Source organism: Pieris napi, chromosome 17 (assembly GCF_905475465.1).
Source record: "Pieris napi chromosome 17, ilPieNapi1.2, whole genome shotgun sequence".
Classification (NCBI taxonomy): Eukaryota; Metazoa; Arthropoda; class Insecta; order Lepidoptera; family Pieridae; genus Pieris; species Pieris napi.
The window spans coordinates 9593721-9617548 of record NC_062250.1 but is presented as its reverse complement, the minus strand read 5'-3'; the positions used below and the strand labels follow the sequence as shown (position 1 = coordinate 9617548).

General features: G+C 34.0%; 2 protein-coding genes and 1 non-coding gene across 5 annotated transcripts in view; 2 read left to right on the top strand and 1 right to left on the bottom strand.

Moving 5' to 3' along the window:
• Nucleotides 1-17924, top strand: part of LOC125057916 (protein eva-1-like) — a 50504-nt gene extending 32580 nt beyond the window's left edge. Inside the window, exons 2-8 of the mRNA XM_047661879.1 lie at nucleotides 4523-4722; nucleotides 5855-5993; nucleotides 11980-12135; nucleotides 12987-13130; nucleotides 14036-14140; nucleotides 15178-15315; nucleotides 17155-17924. Coding sequence (XP_047517835.1) covers nucleotides 4523-4722; nucleotides 5855-5993; nucleotides 11980-12135; nucleotides 12987-13130; nucleotides 14036-14140; nucleotides 15178-15315; nucleotides 17155-17594 — 1322 coding nt within the window. The 3' untranslated portion in view covers nucleotides 17595-17924. The remainder of the gene's footprint in view (nucleotides 1-4522; nucleotides 4723-5854; nucleotides 5994-11979; nucleotides 12136-12986; nucleotides 13131-14035; nucleotides 14141-15177; nucleotides 15316-17154) is intronic.
• Trnad-guc lies at nucleotides 4065-4136 on the bottom strand. Its single transcript has one exon. It is a non-coding gene; the product is annotated as a tRNA-Asp (tRNA).
• A 467-nt stretch (nucleotides 17925-18391) lies between the features above and the next one.
• On the top strand, nucleotides 18392-21953 carry LOC125057917. Of its 3 annotated transcripts, none has more exons than XM_047661882.1 (3): nucleotides 18392-18489; nucleotides 20394-20989; nucleotides 21160-21953. In XM_047661882.1, exons 2-3 carry the CDS (start codon nucleotides 20404-20406, stop codon nucleotides 21606-21608), a joined length of 1035 nt encoding a protein of 344 aa, XP_047517838.1. In that variant the 5' UTR covers nucleotides 18392-18489; nucleotides 20394-20403; the 3' UTR covers nucleotides 21609-21953. The 3 variants fall into 3 exon arrangements, with proteins under 3 accessions (XP_047517838.1, XP_047517836.1, XP_047517837.1); XM_047661880.1 differs by lacking the exon at nucleotides 18392-18489 and adding an exon at nucleotides 20120-20315; XM_047661881.1 differs by lacking the exon at nucleotides 18392-18489 and having other exon boundaries at nucleotides 20120-20989.
• Nucleotides 21954-23828: the final 1875 nt, after the last annotated feature.

Below are 23828 nucleotides of genomic sequence, written 5' to 3'. Positions count from 1 at the left end.
TATGTTTGTACTTTTCATGTTTAAATAGAAAAACCTACCGAGATCTTAATTTATTGTGTTTTATAAACGACATTCGAAATCTCTAAAAATATCTCTTATATAGTTCGATCAATTTCTTTAAAACATCTCCTTTCAATATTCATGTAATTTTTTAATGTATCATAAACAGAAAACATAAGGCATTTCCTCGCGATGTTTTTCACCGTACCAGCGAGTGTTAGTGCTTATAGACAGAATAATCCATTGGTAAATCGTTCGACTTCATGGTTAAAAGTAGCACGCTTAACAACTTGCAAAAGTTGCAACTTTCCTGGGCCTAAGCCTGGTTTTACTGCTCTTAATGAAATAAATGATTAAAATAGATTCTATAATATATAATACATAAATTAACGCATTTATTAATTCAGAAATATATTTTTAAAGTCCACTGCGATAACCCTTACAGGCAATAAGTAAAAAAGTCACACAGGAACTTCATACGCCTATTATCTCCTAGTACTCACCCCTCTTGTCGCTTCACTGCGTCAGTATTTCTTCTTTTGTTTCCTAATGTAGGCATTGTTTAGTTCTGCCTTTTATAACACACATATTTTATTAGCTCTTGTGCTATTTACAAATAAGAAAGAACATATATAATCATCATAGTCGTTTAATCATCCTAGTGGCTTCAGGGTGCGACTCTCATCCCTGAGGTCGTAGGTTCGATCCCTGGCTGGACTTTCTTTTTATGTACAAATTTAACCTTCGCTCGAACCTCGAACTCGATTGAAAACGTCGACGGTGTGTCACGCTCAGTGATCACCTACTTGCCTATTAGATTGACAAATGATCATGATACAGATACAGGAATCTGAGGCCCAGACCTAAAAACGTTGAAGCGCTTTTGGTATACAATCATTTAGGTTAATAAGTACATAGGTACATAGTTATCGCCAATGGACGTAGAGACATAACATAAGAACTTGCATTTGTTTATAAGATCATTATAGGTATACTACCTATGGATTCAAATGCTATATGATATAGCCTATCCAAATTAAAAAGAAGTATTTAATTCTAATCAGTAGTACTTCCTCAGACAAATCCTTCTGATTTAATATAAATATAGTGTCTAAACATAGTATTTTTAAAATATCTACGTATTCAGACGAAAAAAAGAGACTTCTTTATAACTATGATTATACAACTTCATTTATTTCATATATTTTATATTGTAGATTAAATTATGCTATGACCATGATCTCATTAAAAATTGCGAGGCTAATTGATTAATGAATCCAATATAAAAAGATATAATATTATTATGATTATTTATAATACTTATTTCGCGTTATCTACAAAAACATTTGCATGTTTCCTGTCTGAGATAAATTACATTTGTATTTTAGTATTTAAATGATAAGTAAATTTAACGCGCCATGCGGCTACAACTCTATCATAATATGTGCATAACCATAAAACAACGTTACCATGGCAACCCATTAGGTCGATTCAACAATAGAATAAACTAGAATAGAATGCACGCTTAAGCAACTAATTAAGCGCATTGTTTAACTACACGGTATGTGGTGGCAGTGAAAGTTATTTAATATTACATTGCAGGAAATCAATTGTCTGCACACTTATAAGCTTCATTTGTTGAATTAACGTCAATTATTACGGGTCTTTATTGTACACACCTGAAAACAATTTACGAAAAAAAGATGTAAACATGTGTTTCGCGAGTAGCACATTTATATATTGCTTTGACGGTCATGGTAACCAAGGGTGGTTATAAATAAGAAAGTAATTCCAACCTAAGGCCATTGAAGAATAGCCTTTGGGACCTGAAAGTAGAAACTGTGCGTTGGATTGTGATTGAACAAATATATAAAACACTCAAAAAATAAACAATCATCTATATAACCATTCTATCGGCCGACTACGCACTGCTGGCAAATGGGCAGGACGCTCATCTGATGCTAAGGGATAAGCGCCGCCCATGGACACACACACTCGCAAGTGCATTATCGGCCTTTTAGGAATTGGTACTCTTATCTTGAAGGACCCTAAGTGGAATTGGTTCGGAAATTCTTCAGTGGGCAACTGGTTACACATAGTGGTGGTGCGTGGCAAAACGTGCCTTACAAAGATCTCAGTTCTGGAACGACGGACGTAGAGGTGATAGCTGGAGTTTCGTATTCTGCCTCGACGACCGAGGATAAAACTCAGCTGTAGTCATTAATGCAAACAAATTCTCCGTAGACCCTCCATGGTAAATTAGGTAGAAGATGCACTGGTCGCTTAAATTGACCTTGAATTATGCCTTGTGAAACAAAAACTATTCGAATAAAAAATCCTGCACATATATTAATCATGAATGTATCGTTTCGCAAACTGTTTCAGCGCACAGTTGCTGCCATAAATCACTTAACACCTTTACCTATTGATTTTCAAACGTTCAATCACACTGCGCTATTAAAATACAATTTCGTTGTTGAAACAAGGTTTCGATTGTTAGCGTGGTGTAATATTTGTTTAATTTATTTAATGAATACTTCGTTGCAGTAATACAGAAATACAGTACAATTAAAATAATTAAATTAAAAGGCAACTGGGGGCCTTCGGGTCTCTGAGAGGCATCCATTATTTTTTAATACTTTGTTGAATTACGAAGGGTACATATACCTTCAGATAACATAAATTTAGGAAGCAACGGGCGGCAATATAAGTGTTGGAAAAGTATTCTGTCTTGAGTTTTGTAAGAAAACTTTATCTTTAATTTTATTTTGTATTATACTAGCGCCCTGTCTCGGCTGACACACATATTTTATGTATATATATATGTATGTATCGTAATGGTTGAAGAATGGATTATATCGGTGCAGTAGTTTTAGAGTTATAAACATACAATATACAAATATATATAATATTAAACTAGACAAAATTGCTTTAAAACTAAGATTTTCACTAATAACAAGTTAAATCATTAAAAACTCAGTCAAGTCTAGTCAAATCATTTATTTTAATTAGACCACCTAAAATGGCACTTTTGACTGGCAAATAAAATATAAAGATGATTCTAGATGCCCCTACCAAAAGGTTGTTACGTGAGGAGAAGAATGGGCAAGAAACTCCACATTTACTCTTTTAAAATAAGTGGTATTTATTTTGTATAGGTACATTAGTTAAAAAAATAATGTGAAGACAATGTACTCCTAGAATAAAACTACTATACTAAAATAAGTATAACTAAATAAAATTTGTGGCACTACAACGTCTTTAGGTCTAGGCCTCAGATTTCTGAATCTGCTTCATGATCATTTTTCAATCTAATAAGCAAGTAGGTGATCAACCTCCAGTGCCTGACACACGACGTCGACTTTTGGGTCTAAGGCATGTCGGTTTCCTCACGATGTTTTCCTTCACCGTTCGAGCGAATGTTAAATGCGCACATAGAAAGAAAGTCCATTGGTGCACAGCCGAGGATCGAACCTACGACCTCAGGGATGAGATTCGCACGCTAAAGCCACTAGACCAACACAGTATTATAATTACTTGTGTGTAAACGTGTGATAAATGCAATTAACTTAAGCAATTTGCAAACCATTAGAACATCTACGTAAACAGTACACTAGTAATAGATATAATTGGATTCAAATATTTTGATTTTCTGTACCTCTAAGAGGATAATAAACAAAATCTTACCGTGAAGGTATATTATCCTTGTACCCGATAATTCGTTTTAATAATTATTTATATAATTTTTTTTATAATTATTTATATAATTTTTTTTATAATTATTTATATAATTGTTTTTATAATTATTTATAACATTGTCGCTACCAAATAAATATTCTAATTACAAGCGATCAGTTAATAACATAACTTATAGATTAATTGCTTAACGATCAATTTGCTAAAGCTTAAGTCGCCATACGCAAATTATATTTCTAGATGAAAATCATAATTGGTTCTCAATGTTGATGTAGTAATAATTATATTGATTTTAAAATAGTGAGAATATATATTCCGTTTTTAAATTTGAAATAGAACAATCTGTAAAAATAAAATAATAAAAAGTTCTCTCCGGCGGGGAATCGAACCCCGGTCTCCCGCGTGACAGGCGGGGATACTGACCACTATACTACCGAAGATTTCTTATCCTGTGCAAAATATAGGTTCAGGATCTTGTAAGCTTGTAGCGAAAACCCAGACTATATTGTAATTTTAAGCCCGAGTTTATATTAAGGACAACTCTAACGTAACAATCGCCTAGATTTTTTTTACTGGAAATCATGCAGGGTCACTTAGAATAAAGCTAGCCATCTCCCATGGAAGTCTGCAGCACCGGGAAGCTTACTGGTATTCCTTACGTTACTAAAGAGGTTCTTAACTCTGTGGAATATATATATAAAACCTTTAATTTTCTAAATTAAGTTTAATTAGTTAAATTTAGTTAAGGCCGGCAACGCACCCACTAAAAATGTGTGTCTATGTGTATAATTATAAATATTAATTCTAAGTTTATATGTATATACAGGACTGCTGGCTGGTACTCTAAAGACGATACAGCGGGCAGCATGTTACGACGAAGATGTGTCATTGTCTTGTGCTAAAGGGACCTATATTAGTATACAAGTTGCTCAATATGGGAAGGCATCGCCAGGAGGTTATAATTGCAAGACTGAACCACAAAACGTATCTGATGTTGAGAAGTGTCTGCGGCCCACTGCTATGCAGGTTGTATATCATTTTGTTTGTTTAGAAAATAGGATAGTATAAATGATTTGTTCTTATCACTTGTTTTATTATGTTTAGATTAATTATTATTGAAGCGAAACTCTTTATCGGCGTTGGAAAAAAAAATGCCGTCACATTTTTCGGTTACGCGTCACATTTTTCGGTTACACGTCACATTCTTTCGTTACGCGCATCTTATATTATATTACCACGGTTGATTCGAAGAGTTTCGAAGCCATTAATAACAAAAATATATAATAACGAAAACAATGATAGTAATAATTCTATTATAATTCATGAAATTTTGTAATAATCTTAGTAGTAATAAGGTAAAATGAAATAATTGTATGTATATGAGGATAAAACCCTTTTGTTAAACTTTATCTAATTTTATTTTATTTAACCAATTTCTGTAAAGTTGCATATAGTAGATAATTTTTTTGAAAAATAAGGTCATAAAGAAGTTTCACTTCTTACGTGTGTACACTAGTACACGAACACATTTTTTCATGTACTAAGTTTCGCAGTCTGTACACAATTCTTTTTTCTTTTAGTAGGGACTAAGATGAGATATGTTTATACGGACCCGGACGGCAGTTGCACTAATGTTTTAGTTTAATAAATTTTTATTATGAGCAGTGTTGGCCTAGTGGCTTCAGGGTGCGACTCTTATCTTTGAGGTCATATATTTCTTTAGAAGAGATAAAGTAGTAAATTTGAATAATTTAAAATGTGGGTAATTAATTTATAGATAGAGCAATGTTGGCCTAGTGGCTTCAGCGTGAGACTCTCATACCTGAGGTCGTAGGTTCGATCTCCGTTTGTGCACCAATGGTCTTTCTTTCTATGTGCGCATTTAACATTTGCTCGAACGGTGAAGGAAAACATCTTGAGGAAACCGACATGTCTTAGACCCAAAAAGTCTACGGCGTGTGTCAGGCACTGGAGGCTGATCACCTACTTGCCTATTAGATTTTAAAATGGTCATGAAGCAGATTGAGAAATCTGAGGCAAAATCCTAAAGAGGTTGTAGCGCCACTGATTTATTTTTAATTAATTTATAACAGAACCATTGAAGCGATATTTAGCTAATTATAAATAAATGTACATTAAACTTGAATCTTCTTAACAGTACTCAATTCTCCAAACTGTGGTGGTAGCTTGCCAGAAGAAACCAAGTTGCAAATTCAGCACAAAACTAAAGCCAGGCACAGCAGATCCTTGTCCACATGCAAGAAACTTCGTGGAAGTCGCTTATAAGTGCAGACCTCGTAAGTATTATTACCTGTATGTTCTACGAAAAACATTATCTAATGTATAAAATTCTCGTGTCGCGGTGTTTGTAGATAAACTCCTCCGAAACGGCTTGACCGATTCTCATGAAATTTTGTGTGCATATTGGGTATGTCTGAGAATCGGACAACATCTATTTTTCATCCCCCTAAATGTTAAGGGTAGTTCACCCCTAAATTATTTTTTGATTTTTAGATAAATTTTAATCATTTATTTTTTTTTATGATACAACATTAAAAAATACATACAACCCCTAATTTTAACCCCTCTACGATTAACCTTTTTTTATTACAAATGATATACATGGGAAAACAACGTTTGCCGGGACAGCTAGTATTGTATAAGAACATGACAGGTCAACATAATTTGACCATAGCCCAGCGCAATACGGTATATACGGTTTTTTTTTTGTATTTTTGTTATGTGTATTTTGTGAATAAGGTAATAAAGCATAAATAAATTAATAAATATATAACGTGTAGGATTCTATAGTCGTCACATAAATTCTTTCTACAGTTTTGGGAAGACAGTTTGAATATACAGTATGAAAGAAAAATCTGTATTAGAAAAAGAAAGTTTATTTCAGACTAGTGTTAGTAATTACATACAAGCAATTCGTATTTGAACCCTATTGCGTTGTCAGTTTTTGTATTGTACCAGTAGTTAAGTATGTTTTTGTATGTTTTTACTTATTTAATTAATAACTGGCGATATTGAGGCATCTTCGTGATAAAGCACATGCGCAATTTGTAAAAAAAAGAACTTTCTTGGAAAGTTCGCTACGTATGAAAATGGAATTAAATAGTACACAAGAACAGAATGTCTTCTTCTTAATAGAGGCTGTAAGGAGTGTCATTAGACACTTTCTTATGTTAAATGTCCTTTTTAGTAAATGAGGGTAGTTTAAAATTACTTATTAGTCTTAAGTTAGTCTAGATCGTAATGATGTCTTCGTGCAGAGATGATTTAAAAAGAAAGACTTAATTTCCTACTGTAAGATGTATAAAAATAGGAATGTCGTAAGCAGTAATTGTACACAAGAAAAAAAAACATGGAATAGTAATAAGAACACCTAGTTTCTCAGTACCATACTTCATTTGATAGCATTGCGAAAATAAAACATTGAATAACTGAGCCGATATTATTCTTTCATTCAGTAGGGGTCTAGTCGTCACAGCCATTATGGGAAAGTTATTGGCTCTTTCTTTTTAGTTCACGTAAGATTCTGCTGAAGCCCGCAAGCGATCCTGATTTATCGTTCGTTTATTTATTCATGTGGGTCTTAAGGGCTTATTATTTCATAGAGGGCAATATGTAGTTACGACGTTTTGAAACTACTATTTCTTAAGACAAACGAACAAAAACTAAACTTATAAAACGTGGACTAAAGGTATTTATTTATTTATTTATAAGTTGTATTACAGCTAAACACATACATATTACAAAAATAAAAACTTATAGATATTAAACAAAGCTAAAACGGATTACATTGATCTATACTGTTTTTACACCATGTATTCTTGTGTCCGAGATACCGCACTTGCACTTATATTCACTACTAGTGTATATTAACTCGAAAGTTCTTTTTAGGTGTCTTATTCCTGCTGTATCTAGCATTTACATGGTTATGTAGCCCGTTCAATTGAGCTAAGGCATCGTTTCACCGTATCTAGTACTGTATCCACATTAAGATCCTTGTGGATACTTTCATTTTTAATATACCATGGTATATGTGGCCGATATTACTAAAGGATCTCGTTTGGTTTTAATTAACGCACCTACTGCTTGGATTTCCATTTCTTTGTTTTTAAAATATTCATGGTGTTTAATATTTTCTTTTATTATGACAGATTTCTTGCAGAAATGTTTGGATGTAATGCTTCATAACTTAGATATCTATTTATCTTGATATAAGAGTGTATTATGAATTGTGATTCAGATATGAAAGCATACATATATGTCATATGTATGTATGCCTTCACTATATGAGGCATATATGTATGTCGTCACTCACTCAAGATAGAAAAGGAAAAATATGATAGGTATAATCTACGTCGAGCAGTGTTGGCCTAGTGGCTTCAGCGTGCGACTCTCAGCCCTGAGGTCGTAGGTTCGATCTCCGGCTGTGCACTTTCTTTCTATGTGCGCATTTAACATTCGCTCGAACGGTGAAACAAAACATCGTGACCAAAAAGTCGACGTGTGTCAGGCACTGGAGGCTGATCACCTACTTGCCTATTAGATCGAAAAATAATCATGAAATAGATTGAGAAATCTGAGGCCCAGACCTAAAGAGGTTATGGCGCCACTGATTTATTTTTTATAATCTGTTTTTCCTGAGCTTAACGATATTTTTTTTAAATTAAAAGTTATACGTATGTTGAATAGCATAACAATGTAAGGTTGGGAAACACTGCTGTAGATATTTAAGATAAAGGGCTACCTCGACTGCTATTTTCTAGAAATTACTCAATAATTTATCATAGACTAAGGAAGTTTGTTAGTGTCAAAGCGTCTCCGTATTTTGCGTACTGTCGTAGACTATATTTCTTATTGTTTAATCAATAAATTAAACAAACTTATTGGTTCCTAGCAATATGCATTTCCAAATCACGCAAGCTTCCTCAAATAGTATGAGGGGTTGGTAATCGTGGCAATAGTTTTACGAGGGCAAAGCCAGTGTAGTGATTTATGTGATGTTATTAAATTCCGGGGAGAGGTCACCGGCCGGACACGCCCGGGAGTGGCCATAGGTGCGCCGTTCATTTGTTGTTGGCTAGACTAGCGTTAAAAACGCGCGATTTTAAAGTTAATGGTGTTACTTTGTCTCTATTTGTAAGTTAATATTGTGTAATTATCGTTTTAAATCGAGGTGAGAATTTTGAAAGTACTTCGATCTGCATGGACGTTTGTCCATTCATTGGTACGATTAGATTAGTTCTGGTTGCAGGGTCACCTTGTTGTTTTATTAGTTTAAGTATCAGTTAACACGTGAAATTGTTTGTAATATATATATATATATATATATATATATATCATATACTTCAGTTTAAGTAAACTTTTCTCACCGAGCTGTCATAAAATGCATTGAAAAACTTCATGTTTCTATACTATAAAACTCTCCAATCTTATAATATTCCTTGAAGCTTAAGAGCTAATCTTAATTAGACTTGACGTAATATTGCATTTCTATTTAGATACTAACCAATAGACAATGGAATTTGGATGTTATTAAACGCCAGTTTACACATAAAGTAACGAATCCATTAAGGTTCCCTCAAAGTAAAATTGAACAAAGAATACTCGAAGCTTTTATTTTGTGGTTTTGGATTTCTAATGGAAAGGGTTGTTGGCGTGTTTACATAGAATATGGCCAATTATGCAATCTAATTAATTGAGTAATTAATATTGAACAGTTATGAATTAGTTGGAGCGGGTTTCCACGCTGATTGGCGTTTGACATGTTTTGTATTTCGAATAGCGGCTATAATTAATATACATTGATTACGAGTGATAAGGTCGATGAAGGATTGAAGTTATTTAAATAATTTCATACGTCGGGTAGGAAATATTATGCTTTGGTATTATTTATGTGTTCTTGGGGAACTGAGTCAGTTGTCTGAATGCGTCGTTGCAAACATAGGCCAAATTTAAAGCCAAGTGGTGATAAGTGTATCTGCGTAACACTGCCTTTTAGGAGTCTAAAGCATGCCGGTATCTTCTTGCAGTAAGTAAACATAATCGAAATCATTACATTCATCATTTAAAGTTTGACAAAATACTTGCATAATCTGAGCTATAGAATGGCGTGTACGTGAATCATTTACTATTGAGTGTTCAGAATAGTTGTTCGGATTAATATCATTATACGAGCAGCTGAGTTTTATCATCGGACGTCGAGGCAGAACACGAAATTTCACCTCGACGTCCGTCGTTCCACAACTGAGCGTTTTTTATGACTGTTTTTTCCGCGCACCACAATGTGGAACCAGCTGCCCACTGAAGTATTTCCGAATCAATTCAATTAGGGTTCTTCAAGAAAAAAGCGTACCAATTCTTAAAAGGCCGGCCACGCACTCGCGAGCCCTCTGGCATTGAGAGTGTCCATGCGGTATCACTTAACATTAGGTGAGCCTCCTGCCCATTTGTTCCCTGTTTTATATAAAAAAACCTTCTACAGTAACTGTTCCTCTGTAATCTTCAAACCTGAAATAATTACTGAAGAGTAGGTTCTATATTTGAAATACCAGTCGTAATAACTATAGTACGGCTACGAGTAGTAATAACTATAGTAGCGCTATAGAAATATGTACGAATCATAGCAGATGCCGTGCGTTAGATTTACATAAACAATAGAAATTCTATAAACACATTTCGTCAATTAGAACTATGTATACCAAAGGCAATCTCACGTTTTCGTCAAAACAGGAAAATAGCCGCAATATCGCCTATCAATTAATTACTAGATGAAAGCATTGCCATATAGAGTTCATTAGGATCATAATTCCCCGTCACTCTTTGACGGTGATATATTACTATTGTATAAGCAATGTTTACATTCAATGTTGACAAGCGTTGACTAACATTGAGACTGACCGCTACGAAAAAAAAACGTATTGGTTTTACATACTGGAGTCTACAATCCGTCTACCGTCTGTGGAGTCTACTATACAGTCAAAACCGTTTACCAGAACATCGTTTATAACAACATACCAGGTGTATTGACCAAAATCAAAGGTCCCGGCTGAATTCTATTGTATTAGGTACTTAATAATAACGTCATCAGCTGTTACGACTGATTTGTATTTAAATCAGTCGAATTACACTTTTGTAACTAAAGTGCCAATTCTCTCAAATTGTGATTATGTGATGTGGACGGAACACAGTTCAAGTTAACGAATGAAACACATGCCTGAAACTGATTACAAGGATATAGTCTCATGTATACTATTTAACTCTTTTAAAAACTGCTGCACCGTACTTGAGGTATTGTCTCTCAATATCCGTAGCGCTGATGTCACAACCTTGGGATCCCAGAACAAAAACTCAGTATTAAGAACGGGCTCTGATCTCTGATTATAAATAATACAATTTCTTTATCATTTTAATGTTCTTATATCATTTATGTGAGTGAATGTTCAATTTTTAATGTTTTTTGTTTCAATTTTTAGTATAGAATTTCGAAACTTATAAAAATAAATGCTTCATTTTTAATGAGTACTAGGCCAACACTGCTGTTGGCCTAGTGGCTTCAGCGTGCGACTCTCATACATGAGGTCGTAAGTTCAATTCCCGGCTGTGCACCAATGGACTTTCTTTCTATGTGCGCATTTAACATTTGCTTGAACGGTAAAGGGGAAAGTCGTGTGGAAGCCGACATGTCTTAGACACAAAAAGTCGACGGCGTGTGTCAGGCACTGGAGGCAGATTAATTCAAAAATATATTTTTAAAGTCATTATTATTATATGATAATATGTAAGGGACAGGCAATAAGTAAAAAAGTCACACATACAGAACTTCATACACCTATTATCTCCTAGTACTCACCCCTCTTGTCGCTTCACTGCGTCAGTATTTCTTCTTTTGTTTCCCAATGTAGGTATTGTTTAGTTCTGCCTTTTATAACACACATATTTTATTAGCTCTTGTGCTATTTGAAAATAAGAAGGAACATATAAAATCATTATAAAAGTGTTGGCCTAGTGGCTTCAGGGTGCGACTCTCATCCCTGAGGTCGTAGGTTCGATCCCTGTGCACCAATGGACTTTCTTTCTATGTGCGCATTTAACATTCGCTCGAACGGTGAAGGAAACAATCGTGAGGAAACCGGCCTGCCTTGTGTCAGGCTCAGTGATCACCTACTTGCTTATTAGATTTAAAAATGATCATGAAACAGATTCAGAAATCTGAGACAAAGACCTAAAGAGGTTGTAGCACCACTGATTATTATTAATTTTCAACAGATGAATTCCGGAGTCGAACGGCATGCGAGGACGATATAATAAAGTTAAGTTGCAGCCGCTACTCTCGGCTGGCCATCTACGAAGCTCACTATGGAAGAATGGCGATTGAGGCTCACTCTATGACCTGCCCACAAGCCCAGGGCGTGGATGATGAAAGTAAGTATAATTAATATTTGCAATAGTTGTTGGTCCAGTTAGAGTGGCCACGTATCTCATGCCTTTGGCCCAAGAAAAAACAATTGACTGCCGGAAATGGAAGTGCAGTTTCCGGCAGTCAATTGTTTTTACATTAGTAACTTTTCGCTGAGCGAGTTAAGCACTAGCTCTTGGGTCACCGGTACTATCTACCAAGCGCCTGTGCAGTTGAACCCCACGGCCCAAACGTCTCTCCAATGGGAACAAAATCGAAAAATATTGTCTTAATATTTTTAGGTCCTAGTGTTTATTCATGGTATGTTATTACTCACAAACTCGCACGTCATTACGGCTGTAATATATGAATAAACACATATTGTAACACAATATATTCCTACTTAAATAATTAGTAAAATGTTTGATTGAACTTTTATCCATTTCGGTATTTTTAGTTCACAACACTTTCCCTCACGTTTTAAAAATGTTTAGATACTTGACGTTTTAAAAATGAAGTTATAAATGGAAATATAAAAAATTTAAACATTTAAAAATGAATATTCACTTAGTTTAACTGTGCGTGGCTTTATGTACTAGCTAAATAACTTTTCGACAAATAATAAAATAACAAATTTAGACTATATTGGTTTTTCGCTCGAAATCGTACCGGGCCAGTGTATATCATAAAGTCAAAATCATTTATTCATATAGGTAACGCAATATACACTTATGAACGTCAAAAAAAACTTAAAATATACTTTTACTGTTTCCATGGACCGATCTCAGACAGTACAGCATTTTAATAATTTTTAAAAAAACGTTGAAAAATTCGCGTTACTAGCTAAAAGTGTATTAACCATAATGTATATTGACAGGTTGCACGGCCCCCTACGCATTGGAGACCGTGATGCAGATATGTCATGGAAAAAGGCGATGCCTTGTGGTGGCAAATCGCAAAACGTTTGGGTCCCCCTGCAACCCAACTTCGAGGCCGTACCTTAAAATTGCTTATGCGTGTGGTATGTTTTTTTGAAGATTCTATTGTCGTGGTTAATAATAATTACATATTGAAAATGAGTCTTTAAATTCAGGGCAAAGGGACAATAACTTACTATTTATACGTATAGATATATAATAACTTATTCGTACTATATAGTTATAGGTGAAGTACGTATATCTATATAAATAAAAATGATTAGCTAAATGTTGCAATGTTAACCGCAACACTCGAAGACGGCTGGACCAATTAGAGTATTTTTTTTGTATATTTGAACTCTGTGGAAGGCTTTTTTGGAGAGAAAATTTTAAAAATATTGTTTAAATAGTACTTAGGTTATTATTCCCGAAAAGCCCACGGTATGGCAAAATGTTTCAAATGTTTGTATGTAACTACTAAAAAGGTAGGCTAAGTAATAAGCGTATTATGGTGAAACGAAGTTCGTGGGGGCAGCTAATAAGATTAATAATACGAATTTTTGACTATATTCGGAGTTTATTAATACAAAATACTTCGAATATAGAAGAAACGTAAAAGCTTGCCCTTTTTAATAATTTCCATTTTTATAAATTGGTTTAAATGATTTAATGGTTTAATGATTTAATGGATTTAAATGGTTCCATCTTCAATTAAAAAATAAAAGCACAGACTGTCAATACAAAAGCAATTTTTTTCATATTTTGTACTTAAAATAAAGAAAATTTATGCTTCAAAGTCAAATTTTGTGTTGACCCGTGTTATTTTTAAGTCGCGTTTTAATTCAAACCAAATTTCATTGTAGGAAAGACTAGTTTACTTCTAATATAAACAACAATTTGATTAAATGGAGCCACCCAGTTCGTACTAACATTAAAAGGCAATAAATATTTTCATTTCATTTTCAAATACCTCGGCGTTATGGTCCTAAGTCACGACTTTTGTTTACAGTGCCCTTAGGTGTATTGATAGAAAGATACGAGAGTCCGGCGGAAAAGGATGAAGTCATACACACACCGGTCATGAATAAAGATGAGGGGCTATTTGATGATTCAGGTGTGTAATAAAAAAAGCGAATGTCAAATGCGGCCAAACCGTTGGTTTTTGAAGTGAAACTTCTTTATCGGGGTTGGAAAAAAATTTAGTATAAAATTTTTTCGTTACGCGTCACATTTTTCCGTTACGCGCCATCTTTTTGAAGTGAAACTTCTTTTTCGACGTATGGGAGAAATTTTGTAGCAAATCGTCACGTTTTTCGGTTACGCGCCATGTTGCTTTTTGAAGTCTAACTTCTTTATCGGCGTTGGATTGAAACTTCTTTATCGACGTATGGGAGAAATTTTGTAGCAAATCGTCACGTTTTTCAATGATAGTAACAATTCTATTACAATTAATGAAATTCTATAATAATCTTCGTAGTAATAAGGTAAAATGAAATACATATTTGTATTCATGTCTATGATAATAAAAGCCTTTTGTTAAACTTTATCTAATTTAACGAATTTCTGTAAAGTTGCATATAGTAGATCATTTTTCAAAAAATAAGATCATAAAGAAGTTTCACTTCTTACGTGTGTACACCTAGTACACGCACAATTTTTTTTTATATAATAGAGGGGTGAGCCTACGGGACAGTCATCGCAGCCCATGGTCAGTCATTTACTGGGTGCGTTGGCGGCCTTTGAGGGAGGAGTACACTATAACCTTGAAAGTTGGAGGTCGTGTCTCTCAGAGAAGACCCCCCACCGGCAGTCGATTCCACAGTTCGCTAGTTCGCAAAAAAAGGCCTTGTGATACAGACTGTGGAAGATTTCCAGCCATCAAGGTGGATGTTCTATGAAAACTAGTTTAATAAAACCTCTTTTTACCAAAATTGCAGGAGGAACCTCGACCACTCGAAACAAGGTCTGGCTGGCTGGCAATGTAGCTATTGAGGTCGAGGACACGTATATAATAAATATATCCTTACTAAGAATAACTTTGATAGTGCGATTCAGGGTGACGTCGTGTTTGTAGTCACTACGGAGTTATGTTAATTAATGTCATAAATTCTTTTCTATATAAAATGAGTTCTAAATAAAAGTTTTTTGTAGATACCGGTGAGCATTGGGACGGGAATGTTGCAACACCAATTGCTGATTCGGCGTTGCAACCTCCGTCGGATGACATTCATCTCTTGTTAGAAAAGGAAAAGGTATCGGAAGCCACCGCCGGTTCTGTAAATAGAACAGGTACGGAGAACTTAAATCTAATAAAAAAAAACAAATACAATCTAGACAATTACTGATTAATAAATGTAAAAAATAAGTATTACTGTCTTAGTGTTAAGAAAACCTTTAGCTCAGAGGGAACAATTAAAAGTTGAAGTGTAACTATAGTTTAAAATAAGTTCATATTGGAAAGTTAAAAATGTTTTTCACTAACCTGGGCTTCCTTAAATCAATTCTTATATTAATACTAGCTGATCCGGCAAACGTCGTTTTGCCATGTATATCATTTATAATAAAAAATAGGGGTTGATCGTAGAGGGGTGAAAGTTAGGGGTTGTATGTATCATAAAGAAATAAATCTAAAAATAAAAATAAAATATTTAGGGGTGGACTACCCTTAACATTTAGGGGGATGAAAAATAGATGTTGGCCGATTCTCATAGATACCGGATAAGCACAAAAAATTTCATCAAAATCGGTCAAGCCGTTTCGGAGGAGTATGGCAACGAAAACTGTGACACGAGAATTTTATATATTAGATAAGTTAATTAAATGTCACTAATGCCCTATAATTTTTGATAATTTACTTTGAATTTGGTTCTTAATTGAGATCATGTATTACGTTTTGCCAAGAGGTTTACCTTTATCTGTCACAAGTGTTTGAACGAGTGTTAATAGCCTTCTTAGTAAGAAAATTAATTCGTTGTAATCAGGTTAAGAATGTACCATTCTAAAGTTGACAATCCATATTTAGATTTATCTAGAAATACGTTTAAAAATACGTAATCTCACAATTTACATACAATGGAAGTGCAAATGAGGATAAGGTAAAATGCGGTGTACTTACTATTTACTTCTAATGTAATTTCAAGATTATTATTATTTCAATGTTAGTAAAAATAATGCTAATACAAGTACAACTTCAAAATGGCGGATCCCCAGATGATAGTCAACTTGACATAGCAGCTATTAAACTTCGCTCAATTACGATCACACGATTAGGGGTTCAATTATTGCTAAATATCGGCCCAAATTGTCGATATTTAGAGTGGTGGGTGATAATAATTGCAGGTGAAAGCGGTTAACCGCTGAGTGCTAATGCGTTCATGATATACGAGATCCGAACGTAAGGGGACTTTTGTATTGAAGCGCGGTTTTCTATCTAACATTAATGATCATCAAATGCTCAATGTTTTAATAATTTATACTATTATAATGGAATTAGTTTATTTATTTTATAATAATACAGGAACGTAAGATACATATAGCAAAAACAATTAAACAACATTTTTTTGAAAATTTGATTGTGATGGTGTGTGTTTAGTTTTGAATGAATATGATATAAACGCTTTTTATAAATATCTGTCAGAATGATTATAACTTAAGGAAAAGTTTACTCGTGTCTGTGATAGAAAAATGCACATGCATCGGCGATTCTTTATAAATATAAAAATCAAACGGATTAAGTCAGATATTTATTTCGTAATCCTACAGCTAACAAAAACACTATGGAATACTTACATATTTTTTTCAAAAAGTTTCGAACATTTACAAAATGGAAAAAAACGAAAAAAAAAAACAAAAAAATAATTCAATACATTTAACCAAGTAATAGGTACCTAATTTTGCTGTGATGTGTGATTGTGTAAAAGTTAGGGTTTATACGTGAAGGGTGTGCTCATGGTGGAGGTGATTTTGCGCTATGGATATTCTTAATACTCCTACTAACCATATTCCGCGATAGCTTAAACAAGTCTAGACTTAAATATTGGTCGCTGTATGTCCGGGTTGCGCGATACAAAACTGAGTTTTGTTGTCTAAGTTTATTGATATTTTTTTAACACTTAATCATCCTTTCAGGTCGTTCGAAAGCCAACGAAAACCTATACTTCTATGTCGGCGTAGCGATATCAATTTTTCTAATACTTACGCTGTGTCTCGTAATCGTCCGATTCTATATTAACCGTAAACGAAAACGGAATGCAAAAAACGGTAATATGTTTACAACAGAGGCGCCAAACATCTTCTGTGATGCAACATCTGATATAGATAACGACGTGAGCCACATTTCTGGAAACTTCTATGACCCAGGCCATCCCGATATGCTGTATAGAGAAACTACGAGAACATTAAGACCCATGAAACCGCTATCCACAGTCTATCCAACCGCTGGAGCAAGTATGTATGGCGTAGATTATATACCTCCCCTCGAACCGTTGAGGTTTGAAAGTGACCCAGAGGTAATGATGAGCCCCAAAAGTTTAAGTGGATACACGAACACTGAGTTCCATTATGGCTGACGGTATCTTGGAGGCGGCACCTCCGAGGATTGTGGATAAGTTTAACTGTATAAGATTATGAGTTATGACAGATTAATATATGGCATTGGAGGTAATGCTAGGTACAATTGCCTTTGAGGCTTTTGGTGCATATTTGAGTAAGAACTGGTATTGGTGTAATTTTGTTGGAACATTGATTTTGGTTTGTGGACTCAGTTTCCGCACTTATACTCTCAATAGACCCGTTGTGCGTAGTGGTTTTTATTGAAACAATATATTATCGTCTTAAAAACTAAAAATCTAGAAAAACACTTTTTTAACGGATTTGAAGTTATGTCTTATTATAAATTCCGACGTTTCGCGTGCATTACAGCGTGCGTGGTCACGGTGATTGAAGACAAAACGTGTTGAATGTCAAAAAGTATCACAGCTGTAGAAAAAGTTGTGTTATCTGTATTTATTTCCCCGGAGTTGGTATCGACTAAAAGATGGAGGGTTTTATCAGAAATGGCTCACGGTGTCCTCTATTTTCGCGGATACTTTATATAAACATATGTAAAATAATTGTACATTTATAATACAACATACCTTCAAATCCATTAAAAAAGTGTTTTTCTATGTCTAAAAGTTATGTTAATAAAATACAATATTAACTAAAAATCTACAAAACGAGTAACTCCTATTGTAAGAGATATTGTGAACTAGGTGACTATGAACATCTCGATTAAAATAACACTGTTTATATAATATCTAAATTATAACTTGAGCTCTTCGAAAAAATGCGTATAAATAACTTGTAAAACCTATCGAAGAGATCTAAAAATTATGTAGGGTTGGGTGTTAAACACCACCTCACGTTTTTGACGATACTAATTATCTAGGAGTGTCCGGGGGACCTTCATTGGAACACCTCCAAGTGAGTTTTGCTCCGGAAACGCGTCTTAATATTTTTATAAAAAATTTAAAGTTTTGTGTAATGTATTAAAATTTGTAAACAATCCGCCATTTTCTACTTTTCTATTGGTTATAAGTGATGTGACGTTCACTTAAAAAAATCGTGTTTTTAATTTATCGATTGTTAATAATCGTTTTATTTATTTATCGATTATTTCCTCATTTTTGAAATTTAAAGTTATAGAATAATCAACATTGAAATTAACCTAATTTCGTGTTGATAGATTATAGTGTTCTGAAATTTTTTGAAATTATCGATACCTACTCGTCTGTATTTTCTAATTAGTACTTGTATTTCATTGTTTGCAACTTTCTATATTATTTAATTTTTACTAGAATAAAGTGTTTACTTTAATATCCAAAAAGTACCCAAAACCGAATCAGAGCACCCCACTATCCACGTGGTCTTGTCTGTCTTACCCCTAGAGTGTATATAAATAATCGGAGGCGCGGAGGAAGAGCAGCCCCCACCCGCTGTAACAAAGCACAGGCATTATGAAAGCTGTAGCGGCTGAGGCTGGTCGCCGAAGGCGACCAAAAAGCCGAGGTTGCGGAGGCTTGAATAAAATGCCTGTGCTTTGGTACGCAAGGGTGGAGGGGCTGCATTTCCCGTAGCGCCGGAGCTGTCCACAAAAAAATTTTTATTTAGATTGGTTAGGTTAGAGTTAGTATATGAATATTTGGTCGCCGAAGGCGACCAGGACGCCGAGAAGCCGAGGCTTGAATAAACAATTACTATTTAGATCGGAGCTGTCCACAAAAACAAATATTATTTAGATTGGTTAGGTTAGAGTTAGTATATGAATATTTGGTCGCCGAAGGCGACCAGGACGCCGAGAAGCCGAGGCTTGAATAAACAATTACTATTTAGATCGGAGCTGTCCACAAAAACAAATATTATTTAGATTGGTTAGGTTAGAGTTAGTATATGAATATTTGGTCGCCGAAGGCGACCAGGACGCCGAGAAGCCGAGGCTTGAATAAACAATTACTATTTAGATCGGAGCTGTCCACAAAAACAAATATTATTTAGATTGGTTAGGTTAGAGTTAGTATATGAATATTTGGTCGCCGAAGGCGACCAGGACGCCGAGAAGCCGAGGCTTGAATAAACAATTACTATTTAGATCGGAGCTGTCCACAAAAACAAATATTATTTAGATTGGTTAGGTTAGAGTTAGTATATGAATATTTGGTCGCCGAAGGCGACCAGGACGCCGAGAAGCCGAGGCTTGAATAAACAATTACTATTTAGATCGGAGCTGTCCACAAAAACAAATATTATTTAGATTGGTTAGGTTAGAGTTAGTATATGAATATTTGGTCGCCGAAGGCGACCAGGACGCCGAGAAGCCGAGGCTTGAATAAACAATTACTATTTAGATCGGAGCTGTCCACAAAAACAAATATTATTTAGATTGGTTAGGTTAGAGTTAGTATATGAATATTTGGTCGCCGAAGGCGACCAGGACGCCGAGAAGCCGAGGCTTGAATAAACAATTACTATTTAGATCGGAGCTGTCCACAAAAACAAATATTATTTAGATTGGTTAGGTTAGAGTTAGTATATGAATATTTGGTCGCCGAATTTTCAATTATTTGTAATATTAAAATCGAATACAAAAATCGATTTTCACTTTTAAAAAAATCGATTATTTTTCACATCCCTATTAATTTTATAAACTTAATCGGCCATTTTGAATGTGGTTTATGCTAGACTAGCGGTAATTAGTTTTACAGTGCAAAGTTTACTTTATAAATCCGTTTCTTTTTTATTTTCACGTGAAAGTGCGTTATTTTATTTGCATTTTTTGAAACTTGGCTTTACATACATAATCAACACTGATTTCTCGCGATCATTTTCAGATTTATAGTGATGGCGTCTACAAGTTCTACTCGTGAAAATGATTTTGAGGACGATGGGTCCGTTGTGAATCGTGACTTGAATAGTGAGGAAGTGGTCTCATTGTGGAATCTGATTAGATTATATAAAAAATTAGGTACCAATGAGCAGTGTGTGGCATTCGCTGAAGAAAATGGTTTAGTGCATTCTCAAAAGCAATGTAGTACACATCGTAAACCCATGAAAATTGCTAAATCGACGAATAAAACATTTGGTTCATGGTGTTGCACGAAAGGAAATTGCAGATCAAAAACTAAAGTTCCTAGAAATAAAGGAACATTTTTCGAAAATATTAAAATAGAATTAGTTCATGTTTTCTATTTATTATATGCGTTTTCGCAAAATTTTAGCTATCTTACAACCATGCGTGAAGATCCATATAAAGATGATAGACTTAAATCCTTAAGCCGAGTTACTATATGTGATTGGTATAGTTATTGTAGGGAAACTATAGTTATATATCAAATGGATAAAACTCAAGCGGTAGGAAAGATTGGTGGCCCAGGGAAGATAGTCCAGATTGATGAATCTAAATTTGGGAAAAGAAAATATAATCGAGGTAATTATTTTATAGCACTATTAATTAATATTTACTATATGTGTTATTAGTCTGTTTTACTCCTAGAGTGTAATTTAAAAACCAGAGCTGTCCAATAACCCTATTATTATCACATCTACAAAATTTATTTAACTCATTAAGCTTATTAACTAATTCTTTAATTGTTGTAGGACGACATATTGAGGGCCATTGGGTCCTTGGTATGATCGAAGACAAATCTGAAGACCTAAGATTGGAAGTGTGCCCAAATAATATTCGATCAGCTGATATATTACTTCCTCTCATTCAAAAACATGTTGAAGTTGGTACTATCATTCATACTGACTTCTGGAAAGCATACGATTGTCTGGCAGACCATGGGTACATACATCAAAAAGTGAATCATTCAGACCCTGAAAACCCGTTTGTGGCTGAAGATGGAACCCATACGCAAAGGATTGAGTCACAGTGGAGGGCAGTAAAAAGATTTTTTAAAAAGGATAATTATAATAACACTGAAAATTTTTCAGATCATGTCTATGAATATTTGTGGCGGCGAAACAATATAAAACATAAAAAAGACCCATTTTTGGAGCTAATTAAAGCTGTCAAATATGTCTATAAATTAAACACTGACTGACCGATTTTTTATTTTGCTATATTGCTTATTTTGCTTTTGTTTACTGCTCTTCACGTGCTATGGCTATGTATTGGGCCCTGGTGGTTTTAGTGGGTATGGGGACCATCGCATTTTACGACCTTGATCCCCACACTCCCCGCGCCAATCACACTTGCCCAGGCGCGGGGGCCCGTAATCGGGTTTCCCCAGGTGAAAAAAAAAAAAAAAAAAAACGCGTTTTTTTGACGCGTTTCCGGAGCAAAACTCACTTGCAGGTGTTCCAATGAAGGTCCTCCGAGACTCCTAAATAATTAGTAGCGTCAAAAAAGTGCGATGGTATTTAAAACCGTTACCATTATGTATTTGATTCAATTAATAATTAGGGTGCTAAAATTAAAACCAAATTCGCAGTGCTTATTTAGAAAAATTACGTGATACAAACTCAATATTGTAATCGATGTTGAAATTAGCAATGGGGTAAGCAGGGTTTTAGGGGTAAATATATCTCATACAAATGTACTTAACTTTGGAATGGAAATGACTTTTCTTATAATGTTTTAATAGAAAATATTCTAAGTAGAAGTATCAATAATAATAATGCGATCTGAGACATTTGAACGGCATTATAGTTCGATATTGTTTTTTGCCACATAATTACCGTCAGGCGCCATACTCGACTATAAATAGGTTTAAATTAATTAATTAATTCCTTTATTAATCTGGGAAAGATACACTTTGAGATTATATTTTAATCTGTATAAACATAAAATTATTTTATATCTAAAAAGCTGTGTATATTTTTTTCTTACAAATCTAGTTATCTAGGTAGATAAAAAAGACCAAAATGTAAATTTTAAATATACGCTTATTAACAGTCAATGTATATATTTAATAAATATCAAGTTTTTAGTAAAAATTAATAGAGGTAATTGTTTTAAGAATCAAGGTTCTTCAGTAGTATAAGCATGAACTCCAGGAAGCATATTGAAAAATCTTAGGCTAATTATGCCAAATTGTGTATTGTAATTTTCCGTCTTTTTTAAGTTTTTTACATATAAATATATTGCGCTAGCATTTGCTTGCTGATCTGATTATGGAGCTGTTGTTTAGTTACCACGGCTAATGCCATACTATATACATATATATATGGCCCGCGAGATCCTTTAAAAAGTACGTTTGTTTGTTACCTAAAAATATATTTTGATAATTTAAGGGGAAAACTAGAAAAAAGTTTGTATATATAAATTATTAACAGTGACCTATTTCAGCTTGTTTGAAATGATGATTGTGTGCCTTTCATTTTCCATTTAATGGTATGTAGAATTTCAACTTTAGTTCATAAGATTAATTTATATTTGTCTATGTTTTAATGTCCTTTATGTCCTTTATTCTATGTAAAATACTTGTAAATAAAGCTTCAGTATTAATATTGACAAATCTTAATAGTTTATTAGTATGCTAAAAACGTTGCCATATTACTAAAGAAGTAATAATTACAGTCAAAATCAGTTATAACGACATTGAAGGGACTACTCATATTTGGTTGTAAAACCGATAGTCGTAACCGATGACGTTGTTATTAAGTACATAATACAATAGAATTCAGCCGGGACCTTTGATTTTGGTCAATATATCGGTTATTCTAAACGATGTGAACGTAAACGGTTTTGACTGAATATGTAAAAAATACGTAATAAACTCGCACCAAATTTTACTAGATTATCGCTTATAACACTTACATTATGCATATTATGCACTAAACCGTCAATGTAATTTTTATAATTTTTTAATAAATCATCTAAAAACATGTGTTTTATTTCATGCAACCAATTTAAATGACAAAATAATTAACATTTAAGTAGTTTTAGGGTCTGTTTCACAGTGTATGGATAAAGTACCAAAAAGCTATGCAACACATAAATTATTTGGAAGATAAATTGTGCTATTTGACATTCATCGGACTCATAACTTAAGATGGACTTTATGTGACGAATAGCGCTATCTGACAGTCGTGAAACGCAACAATAGTATTTATCCTACCAATAAGTAATAAATAGCTAATTTAGAACTTATCCGTACATTATGAAACAGACCCTTAATATTCACATTGTTTAATTTTAGAATCGTTCAAACGGACTTCCGTCAAAATAGAATGTTTCAAAAGTTTGCCCAAATCGGTGTTCTTTTTCGTAAGCGATTCCTTGTCCAATTTATATTTTTAGCGTGGTAATCTTGCGTGAC